This window comes from Epinephelus lanceolatus, chromosome 17, assembly GCF_041903045.1.
Source record: "Epinephelus lanceolatus isolate andai-2023 chromosome 17, ASM4190304v1, whole genome shotgun sequence".
Taxonomy (NCBI): Eukaryota; Metazoa; Chordata; class Actinopteri; order Perciformes; family Serranidae; genus Epinephelus; species Epinephelus lanceolatus.
This window is the reverse complement of record NC_135750.1, coordinates 8,819,729-8,836,092: the sequence shown is the minus strand read 5'-3', so window position 1 is coordinate 8,836,092 and position 16,364 is coordinate 8,819,729. Positions and strand designations below refer to the sequence as shown.

The following is a 16,364-nucleotide window of genomic DNA, read 5'->3' as shown; positions in this document are numbered from 1 at the left end:
GATTCATTCTTATACCCGAAAGTTGGTCAGTAAAAAAACATGTCCGTCTCTCTCTACCCTCAGACAAATACAACCAGCATTCTGACCTTTGACCTTAAGCCTCTGCTTGGCCCTGCTATGCCCCGCAGTGGGCAGGGTGAGGGCGGCACAGTCGATGGCGTTGGTGGACAAGGCGAGCTCCTTCATGCGCTGCCCGCTGCGCTTGCTGCTACCTGTCATGCCGACATCTCCGGCCTCAGCGCCGTCTAGGTTCTCGATGCTACACGTCCACTGAGCTCCGCCCGCCACCGCCATGGTCTGCAGCAGGTCATTCATGGCTGAATGGACGAACGGAGGGATGGAAATTAGGGCAGGAACATACGCTGTCCACCTCAAGTCATGCTTGTTCAGCTTTCTGTACGCAAAAAACTGTTAGCTTAATAGCAGAGGCATTTTGTATCCCGTTAAAAGATGGGCTAGGGATTCAAAATGCCTCAAATTTTGAAAAGAATATCTCACGAGAAGTTACTAGTCGCCTCATACAGGCGGTTACAGTGAGTAACTTCAACTCCAAAAGTAAATTGGGAAAAAAAAAAAATCAGGATTATTAGAAGGTATATACTCTAAAGTCAAGCATGTGCATACCAAAAGCATACCCAAAGTGCATAAAGATGGCAGCTGCATGGTTTTGCATCCTTCACATATAGGTGATACATCACCTTAAGAGGCCACTGTCTTTATGCACTTTTTTTTACTAAGCCGTATGCAACGGTAGAGAAGCATGAAGGCATGCAGAGCTGCTCTGAGCAGCCACAGCTGTACACAAAAGATCGGAGCCGGAGTCAGAACGAGGCAAGTCCATGTCAGCAGAATAAGATCTGAAATGCAGCACACTGACAGAGGAAGTGAGAGATACAGAGAGATACAGAGAGAGACAGAGAGAGACAGAGAGAGACAGAGACAGAGAGAGTAAAGGCTCCATTTCAAGTCCTCCATGGTGAATGCGAGCGGAGACGATCAGGCGGTTGGTGATTTTTTTAAAGTCATGCTGTAATCAAAGATGGAGGCAAACACACCACAGGCGCATGAAAGGCAAACCCGCAGTCTCTCCCACTCCCTCACCCTCACACACACACAACACACACACACATACAGAGCCTTTCATTCAGTATACACAAACAAAATTAAACCACAGAGCACATGACAAAGCTGCCCAATAAGTTGCCTGTTGCACAGTGATTCCCACAGTGACCCAACTGACAGATATGGCTTTGGTACTGCACCACACAAAGAGGAAATTCTTACTGACACATCAGTTTTTGCACAATTGCTTTTTTGAGGTTAATCCTGAATTCATTTTGCACCTTAACTTTAAGACAAGTTTGTGTTATGCATTCATGTGCTAGTAGTGAGAGTAATAGTGAGAGCTACAGTGACACTACACTGGTGAAAGCTGATAAAAGCTCAGAGCAGATACTCTACAGGAGGGAGTGGAGGCGGCAGACGCAGGGCGGAGGAGGTGATGGAGGGGTGGGGGGGTTACTAGGGGAAAATTATAAAGGACAAGTCACTGATGTCACCAGACGCAGCAGCATGGGGGAACAAATTTTTGGTAAATCTTGTGTAGACGTCTCTAAAATATCACCACTGTGAAAAACGTAAACTCTTAAATGCTACATGAAATGGGAATTTGACCAGCTGCAGGCCTGAGTAGGTTTAAGAGCTGCGACTAAAACATGAAACTGCCATACTGTCACTGTCACGCCCCCACGCTGCAGCCACCATGAAATCAGTGACTGTTCCTTCTTTGTTTCTCCTAGTGTGGCGATGGGGAGGGAGGGGAGGCGGAGGGAGGGCTAGCGTGGCGGCTAACGGAGGTCTTACACATGGAGCGCCGGTAGATGGCCTTGGCCTTGTCTTTGTCCTTGGATCTGTTCCTCATGAAAGGCAACCTTTTTATAGCTGTCAAGAGCGCAGCCAGAGACAGACAGACAGACAGACAGACAGACAGACAGGGGAGAGAGAGCGACAGAACAAGCCCAAGGGAGGTGGAGGGAAGAAAACAAAAGAAAAAAGGAGGGCAGAACAGAGGGATGTGGTTAACGTTTTCACAAAGAGAGCCAGGGGAGTGATGCAGAGAGAGAGCTGAGCCCCTGGACACTCAACTGGACAACAGACACACAATGTCATAGACACAACCACTACAGTATATGACTGAGAATGGCTGGTTAATATCATTACAGATTGATTTTGATTCATCATAAAGTGTAAGGTATTTCAATCTATTGCTTTAAAGAAATATATAAGTATATCCATATTAAGTTAATGAAGATGAAAACAATATCTTTACAGACGAGACATTTTGGTTGTGAAGCTTGTGTTAGGAGGGTTATATACAGTTTATTTCTTTCATTTCCTCCACAGACACATAATGTTCAGCCCCACTGATTTTTTACTAGCATTATTAAAGGAACAGTGTGTAAGATTTAAAGGGATTTAGAGGCATCTAGTGGTGAAGACTGCAGACTACAACTGTCTGAAACCTCTCCTGGTTACAATTCCTCCAGTGTTCATGGTTCTGGAGGTTTTAACGGGGAGCCGAATTATCCGCAGAGGTTTCTTCCTCTCCAACACAAGCGGACCAGGGGTCTCATTCATAAAACAATGCATAGGATCCACACTAGAAACGTATGTACGAAGAAAAACCAAAAACGGTGTGCGCCACAAAATATTCGACAATTTCTACAATCAGGCTTACACCTCTCAAAATGTTTGTAAGCATGGGTCAGAGTTTCCCCCATCAAGTCTGTTTCTACACATCACAAATTCTGCGTGGGAAGTGGCGTACACCTCTTTCAGGACTTGTTTTCTGCTTACACAATGTTTATAAATGCGACATCTGGTGATTAAAACTGATTAAAACACTGAGTACAGCAGTTTCACATAACAAATCACTGTTTCTGTGACGCTTTGTGGCATCAGGGTGTCTACAGGTATCAGACAGTTACATTTAATGCTTTTAAAGACCCGCTGAAGACACATTTTAACCAAATTTAGGACAGATTTTCGGACAAATCATGTTCTACTTATTTTGGCATTGCAGGTAAGCATTGCAGGTAAGTAGTATATATGTGATCTTGTGCTGAGATAGGTGTTATGTAGGAATATAGTTATCAGAGTGAGTTAAGTCAATCTACATTTTGCCAACAGGTAAGTGCAAGTAAAATGTATGTAAAATGTAAAATGGCAGTATTATAATTGTTTAATGATTTCTAATATTAGAAATGTGGACTTTTACATGGAAAGGCTTCACTTGTTATCACAGAAATGGATAAATGAAATTAGATAAAACATTTGTCGTAGTAAAGACCTTACAAATTCAAATTTAAGACTATTTAATGACTTTTAAGGCCTTATTGTTGTAACGGTGGATTTAAGACATTTTAAGAGTTTTTAGGGACCTATAGACACCAAGACAGGCTCCTAACCAAGCACCTGCTGAAGTGTGCTCACCTTTCTTGTCTGATAACTTAAGATATAGATGTTCAGCTCATTTTTACCAGGAGCCGAATTATCCAGAGGTCTCCTCCTCTCCCAAAATAAACTGACTCTGAGATTTAACTCAGTAAAAACACAGAATAAAGCAGTTTCACGTCAAAAAAATCTGTGTTTTCAGACACTCTTGGCTTAGAAGGGCCTCTAACAAGGGTGACTTACGCAAAAACGTGAAAACATGAATGGCCTTAGCTAGAGCCAGTGTTTGGTTTCTCCGTCCTGGGCTACTGTAGAAACATGGCGGTACAACATGACAAACTCTGTAGGCGAGGACCTGCACAGCTCAATCTAAGCTAACAAAAACACAACATCATATTTTAAGATGATCATACAATTAAGAAAATATACTTTTCATATTATATTCCATTTCTGCTAATATATCCCCCTAAATCCGACACACTGAACTTTAAATAAACAATCATTTATTTCCACATTTCCTATTTTAAACATTTGTTCAAGAGCTGTTTAGGTGGACTGAAATGCCTCCCACAGACTTCTTTAAAACCTGCATAATACTTTTAAGGGCAGACTTCTGTACGAAGACACATTATGCAAACAAACACAAAAATGTAAACACATTACACACACATATACACACACACACACATACTCATTTTATCTGCACACAACACGAGCACTCTCTCATGTTAATGGTCATGAGTGTATTCTGCATAACATACTGCACAAAACAACACAACTGTCGACACATTACCAGCTACATGAAACACAGAGGATGAAGAATATTAAAGGGTGCAATCAGGAGGGTGAAAAGGTTAAAGGGCAGCTTTACAGCATCAGGGAGGACTGTAGTGTGACCAACGTTAATACTGTACATGTGACTGTGTCTTTGGTGCATGTCCTAATGTGTTATAACTACAGTGTACTCATATTATCGGCTATAGTTTACGTCTCACTACAGGGTTGCTAAAAGCCTCTCTTTATTTCTCTGATAGAGTTTACTGCTTACCTTGAATGTAAATTTAAAAAATATACATTATGTACTTTAATGTGTGTGTTAACGGAACATTCCTGTGGTCCTTCGTGTACAAAAAATACTGACTCACTTATTATACTAGCTTATTTATGCTGCTTATAGCATCCTCATTTTACACGCATTTAATCTTGAAGCAAACACACCTGTTGATTTCAATGCAGATATAACCTATGAGTCCATTCACAACCTGTATTCTTTATTTCATATCTCCTTCTGAATCCAAACAACCAGGACTCTGACACATCTTGCATTGACTGGAAGCCAGCCACAATGCATTGCACCTTTTAATAGCTTGGATGCTACATTAGGGGGCGTTTCTTTGTTGTTTACAGGTGAACTGCACAGATCAGCGGGTTGACACGACTGTAACTGAGAGCTAATGAGCCTTGTTGACCTGTAAGGGGAGAAGTTAAGAGTGAAGTGGACCTGGGACAAATATAGCTCAAGTGTTTTCCAATATTTGAACCACATGAGGGGCGCTTGATTCAGCTCGACGAGAGTACTCCACCAATTTAAATGTGCACTCCTGTAACACTGTCAGACTCATAATGGACAGTTTTTAAACACTGCCTCTAATGAAAATCAATTCACCTTGGAACTGCAGTGTACCAATGACAGTCTCAAGAACGTAGATTCAGACTCCCAGGGTTTGTTCCGTCACAAGCATAAGGAACCAATCCTGTCAACTTGCAGGGTGGAATGTTCCATAATGTTGGTGAAATGAGGGGTATCAGAGGAAAAGTCAGGTGTAGCTATGTTCCAGTATTAGTCATTTTCACTTCAACTTGTCAGAACCAAAGTCGAAGGTGAGCAGGTACACTCGAGATAAAGGCAAGTGGCTGAGGGGCTGGACTAATCTGCATTTTCATAGATCTATGCTAAATAAGGCAAAGGTGTAGAGCCACATCTAAGCCACTTTGATGCATAAAGGGATGTTTTTCACTTAAAAAAAATCTAAATATGTAACTTTGATGAAAAGAGACGAGTTTTTAGGGGTTTAATCACCAGAAGAGGAACTTTAAGAAAAAGTCAACATCAATGCAGCAGAATGAGAGATATTGTCTTTTTCATTCCACACATTCTTCTTCCTTATCAAAACCTGGTGCCTACATTACCCACGATGCAAACTGACCACCAACAATTCGATCAGAGATTTGATCGTGCATGTTAGTAGCAGCTAATGTTGCTTCAAGACGTTAAGCCAAAAGAAAGATGAGAACCGGGCAACATGTCTGATAAGCTTAATTTTGTCACTCAACACTCCAATTTTTATTTTATTTTATTTTTTAAACTTGTAGTCCTCAGCCCCAACCAAAATCACTTGTGAAATCACTTGTGCACTTTGTGCAGCTCCCACTGGAGCCACAAATGGCTTTATTCCCATAAACGGTATTACTTTCCCAAGACCTGACAACAGACTTTTATTTAATGAATCAGTCACGCTCCCCTTTCAAATTGAGTGTCACTTAATACACAAAAAGATATTGTTCTTTTAACTCTGGTAGCCAAGGATACAAGGTTACAGAAATCAAGCGCTCCCTCTGTTGTGTCAAACACAGGAAACACATCTGACTGTGAGAACCAGGTCCAACATTGAGAGTCAACCTCATGGTGCTGCGCAGCTCAACCGTAACCTCTTGGACAGCTGAGTGACACAGACAATGGACTCACGAAAACATGCCCTGAGAGACGTGACAGTCGGGTCACAAGCCCCGCCCACCCTCCCCATCCGCAGCATACCATTGGTGGAACCCTGCCCTTGGGCATGGGTCTGCTGCCCTCTCCTCCCTTCGCAGAGAGAGAGAGATAAAGAAGCAGAGGAGCAGTTAGGGGAGGAAAGACCCATTCAACCACTCAACCAGTACGCAATCATACAAACCAACACACACACATCAAAAAACACTGTGTGCTGTGACTTTGTGGGTATGTGAGTGTGTGATTATGTGTCTTGCATATACATGTGTGTATGAAATACTGTGAGTATTGTATCAGAGGCACTTTCACTGTACATTGTTTGTAGGGTAAATATATATTTATATAATCTGCATGCCTTCCTTCAGTTGTGGTTGAAACTGTGACTATGCTGATTTTATTTCTTGCGTCTCCATCTGTGTGTGTAAACGTGCTTCCTTTGTACTCACTGCTGCTCCTCTTCTGTGTCAGCGTGTCGTCCAGCGAGTTGGAGCCGGAGCCGATGGACGAGCTGTCCTGGCTGTCCTGTGGGAACGTCAGGAAACCATCACCATACTCTGAGCGCGAGGGAGTCAGTGTGAGAGAGCGCATCCTCTCACGGGTCTTCGGCTTGATCAACTTCTTCATCTTCAAAGTGATCCAGTTGCCACGCCTACAGCAGGAGAGACGAGGCACAGAGACCATTGAAAACACGAAGATGAAAAATAAGGGCATATAAAGTCAATATATACTGTCATAAAGAGTCTGATTTATTCCTTGTGTGTACACAGCCTCTAAATGTTCCCACAGATGATAAAAAACAGTTGCAGTATACAGCTGTTTAAAAGCTCTGCAGACCATAAATATTTGATGCATCACTTCCTGAGGCTGAAGTATAAGTGTTTTCTGCCATTCCCCCGCCTCCAGATAAGAGTCAACAAGCAAACAGAATTTTGAACATGAGAGTCAGCTATGATACACCGACTTGTTGCAGTCACTCTGATTTTTTACATTAAAATGTTACACCAGTCATTGATTCAAAATAACTTTTTGGCATTTGCCAGTTCTTTAAAAAAAAAAAAAAAAAATCTATATTTATGAATCTGCTTTTTACCTGCGTGGAGGCGAGGGGTCGTAGAACTTGTACTGGTCCATGATCTTCTCCTCCAGCTTCTCTTTCTGTCTCCTCAGCTCATTCAGCTTGTCTCTGATGGGTGAAGAAATAAGAGATGATCCAGTGAGAAAGACACAAGTTAAAGTGCATACAATCTAAATACAAATGCATGTCCTACAGCATGACTTCAGACACTTAAATCTAATGTTTTTTTAAGAGCTTTTCAGAATCATTTTTAACCAAATTAAAGACTTTTTTAACAAAACATTGTTTTTTCATTGCAGGTGAGTATATAAATAGTATATATAGCCCCATTTCCACCAAACACTTTCAGTACAGTACCTTTGGAACAACAGTAACCCTTCAGACATGGTACCTAGACCCTAGCGTTTCCACTGCAAACAGTACTCTTAAATGTGGGCGGGGTTGTTGTCACTCACTGCCACAACTCAGCCCTGAGCAGAGTGACCGTCCACTATCAACCAATCAACAGACTGCAGTGTTCACAGCTCCACCTTTTAGTACCAGATATGTGTGCTAGGTACCCCAACAGAGGGGGGACAGTACAGAATGGTTCCATAGGTGCACAACTTTTCACAGTGGAAATGGTAAAAAAGCGTACCGAACTGAACTGTTTCGTACTGTACTAGTCGGTGGAAACGGGACAAATGTAGTCCCATGCAGAGGTAGGTTTTGTGTAGGAGTATGGTTATTAGCTTAACCAATTTTGACAAAAAGAAAAGATGGATAAATGAAATTAGTTAAAATGTTTGCGGCACTTAAGACCTCACAAACTGTAGTGACTTTTATGAAATTTGATCAAAGACATTTTAAGACTTTTTTAAGGACCTGCAGACACGCTGGTGCCATTATCACACATATCAGTGGAATATGAAAATCACTGCAGACAGGGACGTGTTTGCTGTTCAAAGAAAGCATATCATCAGGGGTTTACATGTATTGTCTTTGCTCCACGTGGAACAGGTCCTTGCTCTCCATGGTCTGCTCCAGCAGTGTGCGATTCTGTAGCATCAAAGTCTGGATCTGGTCCAACAGGTGGCGGTTCTCCTCCTCCAGATTTCCTTTCAGCTGGCTCAACAACTAACACACACACAGATACATTAAAGTGATACAAAGACTCCAGGCTCAACAACAACTTCAATACATTAAAAGGTTTAAACCATCCACAACACAGCTGGCTTAAGAAGTCATCTCTACAATAACGATACGTTAAAAGAAAAGGCAAACCAGCCAAAAGACAGCTGGCTTTAAAAGTGGCACACAGACACATGATGGGAAACTCCCAAACACAGAGAAGAGAAATGTCTCCTCACCTCACACTGGTTGGTGAGCTTGGTGGAGGTGATGTCCAGCTGCTGGTACTGCTCCTTCAGTTTAGAGAACTCGGCCTCCAGCTTGGTTTGTTCCAGCTTGGCGCTGTTCAGCTGGCTCTTTGTGTTCTTATGGTCCAACTGGAGATTCTCGTTGTCCTTCACCAGCTGACGATAGGTGTTATTCAGCCTGAGGAGAGAGCAGAGGGGCTCCTCAATATATAGATGCATGTGCATGTCAAAGTGTCTCTTCTAAATTCATAGAAACACAAGGTGTAATTTGAGAAAAATATCAAGAATTTAAAAGGTTGAGCATTTTGTTGAGTCAGTAATATTGATACAGGTTGATCTGACCTGTCATTTTCCTCTTTGAGCAGTTTGTACTGGTCAGCTGTGGCTTGGTGCGTTTGGTTTTCTTGCGCCATTTTTTCCTGCTGCTCCTTCAGATTCTTCTCCAGATCCTCCAGCTCACCCTTCCTCTGCAGGAGCTGCTTGTACCTGCACACATAACAACACACATGCATTACTAACTGTCCAATGAGTCACATACAGATAGATTTAGCGGGTAGCTTCGGCATTTGTCAGCATGGACCGTATTTTCCCATGTTTTTGCATCTAAGTGATTATTTGGATCAACAATATTTGAAATTTTTTCAGTACTGAGCAAGAGCGCTGCAGCCGACAACGGAGAAACAGGTTGCATCGTAACAAACGGGGCATTTGTGCACAGTTCATATCTGCTAAAAGTGCTTGTTTTTTGGCCACTGACATGTTTAAATTATCATTCCAACATTATGGAAAGGATCTTATCAGAGATAGGCAATTTTTTTTAAGAGTAAGATCCTTTTGTGTACCCAGAAACAGCCTCGATATCACCATTGCCAAACCCACCAGACTCCATTTAAATAAACGGTAATTTAAGGGTGTATAGAGCCGGCATACTTTTGTATCTAACTGGTTAAATTAAGGGTTAATTTCAACTAAACCAGAGTTAAGGATTATTAAAACAGAGGAACAATGAACCAAGATGGCTTTTGTGGGTTTCATTTTCTTTCTGTCGACTTTGAATGAAGTGTTTTTAGGAAAATAAAATTACTGTTTATTTGAATGGAGTCTGGTGAGTTTAGCAATGGCCACTTTGGGGCTGTTTCTGGTTACACAAAAAGGATCTTGCTCTTTAACATAAAGATTTTTCTCTGTAGGGTCATTTCCATCATGCTGTCAGACACTTTTAATAATACTCTGAGCCTGTTGATGGCAAAAACTTTTTTTACATTTATTAAATGTAAATTGAGAATGTGCAATTGCCCATGAACATTACATTGCAGCCTGTTTTGCTGCTGCAATACTCTCGCTCAATACTGGGCCAATTTCAAAATCTGTTGTTCTGATTAGTTACTGAGACAAAAATGTGGGAAAATAGAGTCAAGAGTGAAAAATACTTAAGTTACCCTTTAAATAAGACAGGAAAGACGGCATAGCACCCAAACGGGCCTACAGTTCCCTCTAGTTACTCAACATGGTCACTTTTATGAGTTTAACACTGCCCTCACAAGACAACGTACAAAAGCAGGTCAAAATAATGTATAAAGTGATGAGTAAGACTTGAGCAAGTGCCCACTCCATGCTCGTAAACCCGTTCTCACTTGTCCTCCAGGTCCCTGTGCTGCTGCTCCAGGCTCTTGCGGGAGCTCTTCAGGCTGCCGTGCTTTCCGATCAGTGCTTCATACTCGGCCGCCTGCCTCTCGTGGAGCGCCGCCAGCTTCTCGTGATCGCGCAGGAGCAGCTCGTAGGTGGACCTCAGCTCCTCTTTCTCCTTCAGGGCTCCCTCGCGCTCACCCTCCACGCTGCTCTGCTGGCTCTGCAGTTGAGCGTTCTGGGCCATGAGGGCCGCACTCTTCGAGCTCAGGGTGGAGTTCTCCACCTAAAGGAGAGGACGAAGATGGAGATATATCAAGTAAGGAGATGCAGAGAGGGGGCGTGGAAGGAGAGGAGAAGATTGCAGAGAAAATAAGAAAAGTCATTCTGTCTGCAGTTATTAAAAGATCATATTTCCTGAGAGAAGTACTGAGCTCCTCAAATCAGACTTTAAAGGACACAAAGGTAAAGTAAGCAGAGGTTGTTGCTGTGTTGTTCTACAGGGGGCGCTGTGTCTCTGTTTGGTTTGTTCTCCCCCTCTGCTGTGAGCTCCATCTACAGAACACCAGCAGGAAAACTGTTTCTTTTTTGTTTCCTTTGTGGCCACAGCGGTTTCCTCGTCTCAAATCCCTCTGCAATCATGACTAGCGTGTGTGTATTCATCCTCTGACACATACACACACACACACACACACACGCACACACTTTGTCCAGGTGCTGACACACTTTCAGTCCCGTTAAACAGCTTTTCACCTCCAGCACAAACACACCTGCTCTCACATACAACCCACACCCACCAAGAGACGTACGCAAACACCCACAGAAACAGCTCGTAGCTACTGTACGGTCAGTGTAAATCCTGTCGCCTGTAAGCAGGGTTTGAATTGCTGCCAAACAGGGAGTATGAGTCTAAATCCATAGCAAGGAGCTCAGCAGCCTGGCAACACAACTGTACAAACAGGGCAATGTTGAAAAACGGCTGGATGGTTTTAGATTGTGTGTGTTTAAAATGAGGAATAATTAATGTTGTTTTGCATTAAATATGGCGTAATAGAATATTTCAGTAAGTATTTCATACTTTTATACTATACCATATTCACCACAATAAGTCTATAGTGCATGCATCTTGGAAAAATATCTGGATAAATCTTTGGGAAGTTTTTCCTCATCAGAATCAAGTGTTGTATCTATTGTTAAGCCATTTGACGCAACACACTGATTTGTTATTTAGGGCTGTATAAATAAAATTGGCAAAACTGACAATGGTATCAGCTTCATTCTTTAATTCTTAAAGGTGTGTAGGATTTAGGGGTATATATTAGCAGAAATAGAATATAATACAATAAGTATGTTCTTTAGTGTATAATTACCTGAAAATAATAATCACTGAGTTGTCGTTGCCTTAGAATGAGCCATTTATATCTACATAGGGAGCAGGTCCTTGCCAATGTAGACTGCCATGTTGCACCACCATGTTTCTACGGTAGCCCAGAACAGACAAACCAAACACTGGCTTTCGATAGGGCTATTTGTGTTTTCCTGTCCGCCACTGTTGTTAGCAGCCCCTCCACAATAAGCTAAACCGTAAAACTGCCCTTTTCCGTGTTTTTAGCAGTTTAAATCACAGGGTCCGTTTGTCTTGGAGAGGACGAGACCTCTGTGAATATTCCGGCTCCCGGTAAAAAACCTCCAACCACCAACTGAATCCTAAGCACAGCTCATTTAAATTGAATTAAAACACACAATAATATCTTATTCAGAAATGACACAATGACAATGACAATGACATTAAAATTACATTTCTGGGGCGCCCACTAGGTCACCTGGTGGAGCAGCAGCGGCGAGTTAGATTCTAGCCCACCTTCCTTTGCTGTCATCCCCCCTTTCTCTGCCCCTTTCACGCTACATCTGTCCTATCAAATAAAGGCAAAAATATCTTAAAAAAAAGAAAAATGACATTTCCATCTGCTGATGAAGATCATGTGGTACGACTGAAAGCTCCAGAACAGTTACTAAATGGACCTTGAGGTGAGACTTTCCAAGTTCAAGAATCAACGCTGATCCTTTTACGGACTTATCATCTTCATCGGCCTTCAGAGATAACTGAAGTTTGAACATCTACAACTGCATGACAACTAATGAACTCCTTTATCCTTTGTCGCTCTATCAACTGAGTGTTTCTACCACAGATTGTAGCAGTGGTGGACCATCAAGGCCTGCTAGCCTTTTATGAGGGCCTGACAATTTTCTAAATGAGGAAGTCATAAATCAGACAGACAGTAGCAGACAGTAAGCAGAGAGAAACAACCTTGCTGGCAACTGAAATGTTTCATGAACCATGCCTCAGTCACGTCTGTCTCCAAATGCTGGAAAAGTAGGCGTTTAAACACTTTAACATTAACTGTTTTTTACTCACACAAAACATAAATCATCATTTAAGGCCTGACCACAAAACCCACAGTCAACCGCTGAATTGTAGTCTGCAGTGTCTCGTGAGGCTGAGGCAGATTATTATGACAATAATACAAACTTGCTGCAGTCTGCTCACGTTCATGTCTTTCACTGAGTTACAGAGCTGCACTGATTATATTGACTGTGTTGTATTTCAGTTGTAAACGACTGCACTGGTGGCTTTGTTGTCTGTACGTGTAATGTATTCCTGCTGGACACTGTATTGTGTGGGATGTGTCGGGGATTACCTGCAGCTTGGCGTTCTGCGTCTGTAGTGTGGTATTGTTCTCCTGTAAAGAAGCCGTCTGCCTCTGCACGGCCACTATCTGAGCCTGCAGGTTGGAGCTTTGAGTTTCCAGCTGTTTGAGCTGGCTCCTCAGGGCCGCCTTCTCAGCCTGCAGCGTAGCATTCTGGGAAAAACACACACAGAATATAAGATACTGGATGCAGAACTCAGTGTGTGTTCACCAAGTCAAAACAGCCATTTTGATACTTTGCGCTCCACTGTCTCGCAGGTTCCCTCCAATTGTGGCTACGCCTGGATCGTGTGTCGTGTTTGTGCTGCTGCTGTGGTCCTGCCTGATGTCCACTACTACTGCTGTTATCATTAGTCATACTTCTAATGTTATTATACACATATGATTATATTGTCCTTATCTGCTATGAGGATCCAAGGACAGAGGGATGTCGTATGCTGTAAAGCCCTCTGAGGTGATCTGTGATATTGGGCTTTGTAAATAAAACTGAACTGAACTTACATTCCTCTCCACCTCAATGAGTCTGTCTTTGACTTTCAGCAGCTCTCTGGTGGCTTCATGACTCTCTTTCTCCCATTTACTGACAGCCTGAGGGTCCTCCCCTCCTCTAGGGGGCGAGCTCTGCACCATCCTCTCCTCCTCCTCCCTTTGACGCAGCGCCTCGTAGTTTTTCTTTACCTGCAGAGAGACACACGAGTAAACACAACAAAATGAATTCCTCCAGCATAAATATTATGTAAATCCAAGCCAGCTGAAGATGAAACACTGCTGCAGGCTTGACTGTAAATATCACTGAATGAAAAAGCACACAACATGAGCAAAACATGACATGAGTGATGGTGAAGAATAGTTTCACAGCTGAGTTCATCTACAGAAGCCTCAACTTTCCCACTCAATGTTTTAGTGTTGGATCCGATTTGTGTCAACAAGTTCAAAACACAACCTCCTCCCTAAAGGAAAGCAGACATCCTCCACTCCACTCCACCTCTTCCACAGCCTCCTGCCGCCTCATGAATTGATAAACTGGTGATAGAAGTAGGAGAGTGGATGTATAAATAATGTATTGGCCTTGAGAAGCCCTCAGTGTTTTCAGTGTTTCTAGTGTTTTAGACTTGAGGGAAAGATTTTAGGACACTCTGCACTCAAGTGGACAGGCAGGAGATTGGTTTGGACTGATGGCTGGGAGGAAAATGTTTTTAAAGTCTGGTCGAGCAAAGCATCTGCATGGGACACACCAAAATAAAGTATGTTTCTGCAGGTATTTCTAGTAAGATTATGGATTTGTGTCACTGACCGTCTTGAGCTCCTGGCGCAGCTGCTGATTGAGGTTGGAGGACTCCTGCAGTCTGGCCTCCAGGGCGGCGATCTTTTCCTCTTTAATCTCCAAAGATGATTTCAGAGTCGACTCCAGTTTGGTTTCCAGGAGTTTAAACCTGAAAACAAACACTCAAGTCAGCTCAGTGTGTGTGTGTGTATTTATGTTTCCAGTCTAGAGCATGATCACACATTTGTAGTCCCAAACACAGATAATGTATTATTGTTATTGCTGCAGTGTAGCAGGGCCAACTGACTTCTTGGCAAGAGCGTAGCAAGTGGGGAGATATTGGCTCAAAAAACTCCCTCAGGAGGATTCTGCAATAGACTTAGATTAATTAAAACTTCAACACTTGATCTAAAATGAGCCACAGGGCTGATTGACTCGGACTGTATCGATCACCTTTAATGATCCATTGAGTTCTTATTTTAGTTTTCTGTTTTAAGAGCCATCACAAAGCGGTGAACGTTGTGGCTTGTGTGTGCAACAGTGAGATGATACCTGTCGTCAGAGCTCTCGTCGTGTAGCAGCCTTTCCTTGTTCAGTCCAATCTTCTCCAACTCATGGGTCAGTTTCTCCAGATCATTATTCATCTGCTGAGTGCGCAGCTTCTCACTCACAAGCTCCTAAACACACACACACACACATACACACACAAGCACAGCCAAACTTTAAGTAACTCTGAGCTCAACTGCCCAAAATTTAAGCCGAAATTGGCAGTGACCATGTTTCGGACTCCACAAAACTGAGCAAAGCAACTTCAGCTCGTTTAATTCTGTCTAAAGAAGAGGCGAGACAATCACACACTAGTCCCACCGCTACAATGAATGTAGCATTGGGGCTGCCCCGTAATAGTTGACCAAACGTTAGTCGACCAGAAAACGTGAAGAGAATGTGAAACTCTATTAGGAGCTGTGCCTTGTCAAAATAAATCAAAACCTACATGACTGGACCATGTGTGACTTTAATTTGAAAGGACAGACACAGGAAGTGTCTACGCTCAGCAGTCAGACAGGAGTCAGGTTAATTTCCAGGGCTGGTACCTGCGGTTATTCCAGAGGCTAGTTAATAACATGTCGGGCAGGAAATCCAAAGTGTGGGATCATTTTGAGAAGGTGAAGGACGAACCCAAGGTGATATGTAAACTCATCTTCATTGGTCGACTACAAACATGACGTATCATCTGAAACATGGAAGTAGCTACATGCCCATTAGCCCACAGCGTCATTAACAGGCGGCTCGCTCAGTGTGTGACGTGCACTTGTAGATAAAATATAGGCCTATATTAATGAAGGTTCATTAGTACGGTTTTGTATGTTCCGATATTGGTATTGGATGAGTCCTATGAGTTTAATCAGGATTGCTCAAAGAAAATGTGAGTCATGGCCTATTTCCTTCTAAGCCCCGCTCTTTACGAAGACCGTTTGATAGATGGTAGCCATGATTTTTGACTGATCTTGTTCATTTATCGTAGGATTGTGCATCTCAGTCCCACAAGGTGGTAAATCAATTTTCAGCCACCATCAGGCCGATTGGGATCAAACTACTCTTACCTCTCTGAGTGCGATGAGTGTCTTCTTATCGATGCTGCTCAGTTTGACCAGCTCCTTGTTCTCCCTCTCCAGGTCTTTGACTCTCGTGCAGGAGTCCCTGAAGAAGATCATCTCCTTGCCCATGGTCCGATTCTCCTTCTCCAAGGAGGTGATTCGCTGGTTGTTGTCATCCAGCTTGGAGTCTCGGATCTCAGCCTGCTGCCTCAGCCGCTTGTTCTCCTTCTCCAGAAGCTTCTTGTCTTTCTCTAGCTGGGAGCTTTCCTGCTCCAGAGTCTTGTTCTGGAGGATGATGCAGAGCAGATGGATGAAACATTATTTGATGTGATTTACTTTTCCTCTAAACGCCTTGTAAATACACATTAGGCTACAAGTGGACACAGATTAATTTCAAGGGCCAGAAATCAATTTTGACAAATAATCTGGGATGATCCAACTCTGCTGGGAAACTGCTGTCATTTTATCAGAATGAACTAAAAGAGCTGCAGCCAAGTAACACATTTTAACAT

At 42.7% G+C, this 16,364-nt stretch overlaps 1 protein-coding gene across 14 annotated transcripts in view; it reads right to left on the bottom strand.

The window, feature by feature from the left end:
- ccdc88ab (coiled-coil and HOOK domain protein 88ab) overlaps positions 1-16,364 on the bottom strand; it is a 97,115-nt gene that overhangs the window by 10,594 nt on the left and 70,157 nt on the right. For 6 of the 14 annotated variants that reach the window (XR_013487941.1, XR_004500862.2, XR_013487943.1 and 3 more), the window contains exons 19-32: positions 15,859-16,137; positions 14,807-14,931; positions 14,285-14,423; positions 13,492-13,668; positions 12,982-13,143; positions 10,291-10,568; positions 8,999-9,142; positions 8,648-8,834; positions 8,269-8,414; positions 7,314-7,406; positions 6,670-6,872; positions 6,269-6,316; positions 1,864-1,941; positions 87-317 (exon numbers count right to left, since the gene is read on the bottom strand). Coding sequence is in view for 9 of the 14 variants with exons in the window: in XM_078160991.1 (XP_078017117.1) it covers positions 87-317; positions 1,864-1,941; positions 6,269-6,316; positions 6,670-6,872; positions 7,314-7,406; positions 8,269-8,414; positions 8,648-8,834; positions 8,999-9,142; positions 10,291-10,568; positions 12,982-13,143; positions 13,492-13,668; positions 14,285-14,423; positions 14,807-14,931; positions 15,859-16,137 (2,290 nt within the window). In the remaining 5 variants the exon portion in view is untranslated. The remainder of the gene's footprint in view (positions 1-86; positions 318-1,863; positions 1,942-6,268; positions 6,317-6,669; positions 6,873-7,313; positions 7,407-8,268; positions 8,415-8,647; positions 8,835-8,998; positions 9,143-10,290; positions 10,569-12,981; positions 13,144-13,491; positions 13,669-14,284; positions 14,424-14,806; positions 14,932-15,858; positions 16,138-16,364) is intronic. The other 8 variants (XR_013487942.1, XR_013487944.1, XM_033612556.2 and 5 more) reach the window with 3 other exon arrangements.